This window comes from Pseudopodoces humilis, chromosome 4 (genome assembly GCF_049639895.1).
Source record: "Pseudopodoces humilis isolate 2021_Gansu_Grassland_sample_001 chromosome 4, ASM4963989v1, whole genome shotgun sequence".
Taxonomy (NCBI): Eukaryota; Metazoa; Chordata; class Aves; order Passeriformes; family Paridae; genus Pseudopodoces; species Pseudopodoces humilis.
The window spans coordinates 62,883,310-62,888,615 of NC_142203.1; the positions used below are offsets into that span (position 1 = coordinate 62,883,310).

Genomic DNA, 5,306 nt, shown 5'->3' on the forward strand with positions numbered 1-5,306 from the left:
CTATCATGATTGACAATTTCTCTTACTGTGTAACTAAATTGCCAAACATTCATTAAGAAACACTTTATTTTGAGCTCACTTTCTCTTTAGAATGAGTAAGCATTTAATTCAGGCACAAAATTAGAATTTTATCACTAGTGCTGACTATCAAGACAGCTATTTCATAGTGATACTCAGATGGTCATATGAGTTAATACTTTGTTATGACAGTTCAACATAGACCTGTGGGGATCTGCTAAAAAAACATGCTCGTCACTGAATTAGCATAGCAGGCTTTTAAGAGTAAATATACAACAGACTTTAAGGTATTCCAGCCATTTATTTGCCAGTGTACAGTACATATTAAAAAAGAGAAAAGAAAGAAGGCCCAAATAACATACAATATGTATACAGTGTTTGTTAGACAAATACCTGACTAAAATCAAGGCATAGCTCATACTTCATGGAGTCACAATGAAGTTCAGGCACATACTTTACATGTGGTTTCATGGTTTACAACTCTTTTGGTCTGTTTAGTAGAAAATTAACCAACTGAAGAAGAACCTCATCATTGAAGCCTTTCACATTACCATCTTCTACAACATCATACAGTGGCTTACTGTCTGTACCCCAACAGATATTCTTTCGAGGGTTGTCTTTAATAGTTTCTGCAGTTAGTGCTAAAGTATTTAGCTGATAACAAAAGAAAGCGAAGTATTTTCCGTCAGTCACTACTGCCTGTGATACAAAAGGACGGGTTACATCTGCTTCACTCCAGAATCCTACAAAATAAACAAATACAACAGGACTTGAGATTTTTATCAGAATATACACATCTAAATCCCAGCTCCAAAATATACAACTACTCTGGGAATTGCAACAGCTACCTAGTAGGGAAAAAGTCCTGTCTGCTTTAACAACACAAGCATTTTTCATACAGAGTAACCAAAACACAATCACTAATAAAGCTTATGTCCAGGATCAGGGACACAGTAGCATACTTGCATTTTGTACACAATTCCCTATCAACAGTTGATAAAAATCACTCACTGATCAGCCAAGTGACCTTCCCAAAACAGTAAAGTTAGTAATGCATCTAAAATCCTGCAAAGGAGCTGAGGGAAAATGTCTTTTTACTGTTTCACGGTTCTCAAGATGCAGTGAGTGTCTGTTTCAAGACAAAAGCATTCACATGTATACACAAACATAACTGACTGTAGTAACCAGCCAGACACCAAGAACACAAGCTCAGTAAATATTAATGTTTTAGACAAACCCCACTGAGCACTAAGAGTATGTTAAAAATACATACATATTTATGCATGTGCACTAGTACACACACAGATATTTTTAAGAATAGTACTATTAAGTGCAACAATGCTAGAAACTGTTACAGAAGAAAAGGAGTTTGGATTTGAATAATGCTGCCTTACAACTCATTATGTGCACTCACAATTGTGAGCCACTCTGAAGACAAGATTTGTTTGACTTCAGTATTTTATATCCACTAAGGAAGCTTTCTATACACCACTACATAAAAATCTTGATGCAGAGCCAGCAATATATACTATACTAAAAGAACTTTCTGACATGTGTTGTTTCTCAAATGAAACCACATGCCATCAGATGTCTTACAGTAACGCTAAATGTAAGGCTACTGACATGGAACTGAAGTTACTGGAACAAGGGCTAAGCAACACAGTTGTTCCAGAAGGACAAAACACAAAGTTGCTTGATGTCTACCACATTTCCTTCTTAAGGTGGAAAGAGCAAGCAACTGAGGTTTTTGCACAGGCTTACTGTTATATATGAAAAATATTTTTCTCTGTAATTAATTTCCCTGCATGGAAGTACTCAAAGTCTTAACTAACTCTCCTTTATTAGTTCAATTACATCTGTAAAGACTTCCTTAAGGGACGGTCTTCAGAGAAAAAAAAAAAAAAAGCAAGAAAAAAGGCAGTGGGAAGAAAAGGCTGAAGAACTACAGTAGGCATTCATAACCAGGAAAAATTTGTCAAGATGACTGTCTCACCTTGATACATTGCTTGTGCTGCTGTCCAGGCAAAGAGACTTGCAATTCCATTCGATCGATAAACAACTTCGATCTGATCCTCAAGACGTTCTCTTATAAACCTCTCTCGCTTCAGTCTGTCAGGAAGCAGATGAAACTGGGTATGTCCGTAACAGCATGGATCTGCCACCTTTGATCCTGTGTTCCCCAAAACAAAACTGTCAGTCAGAGAGAGAACACTCTTTATTATGCACACAAACACAGACATCTTCGCCATCGGACTATAAAGCTAGAACCTCTATGGTAGATCTCCAAGGAGCTGCCTACTTCCAAAAGGCAAGAGTTAACATGCTAAAATAAGAATTTCCCTAGAGATGTATCAGAATTCAAAGTTTTATGTCAATTTTCTATTCAACTGAACTTCTTCAAGAAAATTTGGACACAGAGTACCACATGCACAGGAAAATGCTACTCCCCCTTGCCTGTATGACATGAAATCTCAGTTGAAATCTATACACTACATATATTTATGAAGCACAGTTATAGATAAAAATACACAACTTTTTTCTGGTGATGGGAGAAGAAAGACTGAGTTGGCATTAGTTTTGGGATTGGCTTTCATTTAGTTGGTTTGTTGGGTTTTTTTTTACAAAAAAAACCCAAAAAACAGTTAATATTTTGCAATTAAAAGCTCTTACCTATAAATACCTTATTTTCATACTGTTTTTTGAACAATGGCAGTTTTGATGGCTTGTGATCAATAACAGGAACATCTCCAAGATCTGACTCCAGGGGTACAACCTTGAAGGCAACAGAAGAAAGAAAAGCCATGATGCAAGACACATTTCTGACATCAGGCGCAATGTAATACACCACTTCCTGGTCAGACAACACAAAGTGCAAGTCCTGCTTACATACATCACACTGATAACCTTAACTGATTTTTTTTTTTTTGCAAGAGAAATTCTCAAATTATGATGAGTGCTAGTCATCTTGTATGAATTTTCACAACACAAAAAATGTGAAATAATGCTGAAAAATCTGCCACTTGTCACCATCTTCTAGCTTCCATAGAAAAGAGATTAGAAACATTTCTAGCAGCAGCCAATAAGTTAACTCGAACCTATAAACTAAGTTTACAAATTTGGTCTATTGCACTTCACAATATTTTAAAGTGCCTAAACAGTTCTTCCAAAACACCAAGGTTTGTAGCATCTGACAATACCAACCCAAGAAAATTGTACAACTAAGTCAGCCATAAAAGTTCTGTGTTTACAGAACACACAATGGTTTTCTGTCTGTGGTGGAAACTGGACAACAGAAACCTTCACTGGCTACACAATTATCATGGTATAAACCCCCAAGAAAAAACATTATAATATTGAAATAGAACATACCTTCTCTGAACTTGAGCATTCACGAAAATAACTGCCAAGCAGTACCACATGCAGGAATGCTCACATTCAGATTATATGTGGTTTTCCTTATTTTTTTTTACCGTTTTCTTTATTTTTTTTACTGCTATTATTCTCCTCCAATGAAAACATTCCACAGCACATTTCTCATTCTTGTCTCAGTTTCCAAGCACAGAACATTAATTATTCAATTAAATATAAAACATGCAATTTAAAGTACGAGGAGGACCAAAAGTTCAGAAGACCATCTCAGTATCAACAAAGCCATCACCACAATGCAGAAAGGGTAGTAAGATTAGATAAATACCCAAACATGCTACATAATGATTAATTAGGTCCTCCACAGACTACCTCTGCATGGTTTCAATGGTTGTCAGAAACAAAAGTGAAAATGCACGGTATTAACTTGCTGATGAAAACATCCACACCTCAGGAAGCTGCTTTGGTACACGGATCTGGAGATGTGGGTTATCATCTATTTGGAATCGCACAGGATCAACTCTACCCTTTCGACGTCCGTGAACAACAACTTCCTCACCATGATGCCAATAATAATTAACTTCAGGGTTTAGATCTAGAACAGAACAAGGAAAAACAGAAAAACAGTGATTTGCCTCTTGCATTTAAAACCTTCCCAGCTCTTCCGTAGCTGAAATGAGATACAAAACCCAAAATCCATGCAGAAGCATGGAGACAAATTACAAGTGATTACTAGTCTTGACAAGTGCGATACACCAGCGACACTCGTGCCAGCTCACAGACTGGCCCTATCGCCCAACGGTTCCCACCTTTCCCTGCCAACCTCGCTCCGTACCGAGGGAGGAAGCCGCCAGCAGTGGGTTGCGACCGGACAGGGAAGCGGCGAGGGTGGAAACGAGCTGCGTGAGGAAGGGGCCGGGAGTGTGATCCTGGTCGCGGTAGAGGAACGGCCGCTTCTTGCTCTGGTAGAAGCTCTCCTGAAGAAGGGCGTCGCAGGCGAGAGAGCGCAGCTCGCCTAAACCCAGACACGGCGCCGCTTCCGCCCCGGGCCCCGGAGTTTTCGCGGCCCCTGGCGCCCCCGCATCCCCCAGCACCTCCGCATCCCCCGGAACCTCAGCAGCCGCCGGCGCTTCCGCTCCCTGCTCCGGGGCTCTGCCTGCCTCGGGGGTCATTCCCGCCGCCGCTACCGAGAGTTTCGCGGCTGCGGCTCTCGGGGGCATCCCCGGCACCAAGACGGTCTTTGTGAAACTGCGGTACCAGCGATCGGCGTTGAGGGCGAAGGTCTGCGGGTACACGGTGTACTTGGGCCGCTGCAGCTTCCCGTACAGCCGCAGCTTCTCCTCCACCGTAGCCGCCGAGTGCACCCGCTGGTTGAAGCGCTGCAGGCGTCGTGATTTGGCCGCTTTGCTCTTGGCCGTGATGGACGCCACAACGGGCGGGTAGAGAGAGCTGGCGGGCGGCGAGGGGGCGCCGGGAACCGTCTCCGAGAACCAGCGCCAGCCGGGCCGCAGGAGCCACCGGGCCCCCAGCGCCGCCATCTCGCGGAATTGGGGGACGGCGGCAGGGCGGTGTCCGGAATCCGAGGCAGCTGATTGGCCTCTGGGGCCCACGTGATAAGCCCGCTTTCCGGGCGGAGGGCGGGTTCTCCTGCAGCAGGGGCTGCCGGACAGGAAGCGGCGGGGCCTTGGGAATCACGTGGCTGGAGGGCGCCGAGCGCCCCCGCGGCGTGCCGCGCAGAGGCTTCTTCGCATGCGCAATAGCTGCGGTCTCTTCCGCTCGGATACTACAGGTCCCAAGATGCTCAGCGAGAGGCGGCCCGAAAGTGCTGGGCTTGGCGGGAGAACCCGCGCGGCGCTCTAACGGAGCCCGCCCGTGCGGAGCCTGGTGTGGCCCTGGGAGCCACGGAACGGACTGGGCTAGAA

At 43.7% G+C, this 5,306-nt stretch overlaps 1 protein-coding gene across 1 annotated transcript; it reads right to left on the minus strand.

The window, feature by feature from the left end:
- Positions 1 to 299: 299 nt before the first annotated feature.
- MRPS30 (mitochondrial ribosomal protein S30) lies at positions 300 to 4,960 on the minus strand. The gene is made up of 5 exons (XM_005532410.3): positions 4,220 to 4,960; positions 3,834 to 3,979; positions 2,689 to 2,791; positions 2,012 to 2,188; positions 300 to 761 (listed from the first exon to the last, which is right to left on the minus strand). Exons 1-5 carry the CDS (start codon positions 4,920 to 4,922, stop codon positions 493 to 495), a joined length of 1,398 nt encoding a protein of 465 aa, XP_005532467.1. The 5' UTR covers positions 4,923 to 4,960; the 3' UTR covers positions 300 to 492.
- Positions 4,961 to 5,306: the final 346 nt, after the last annotated feature.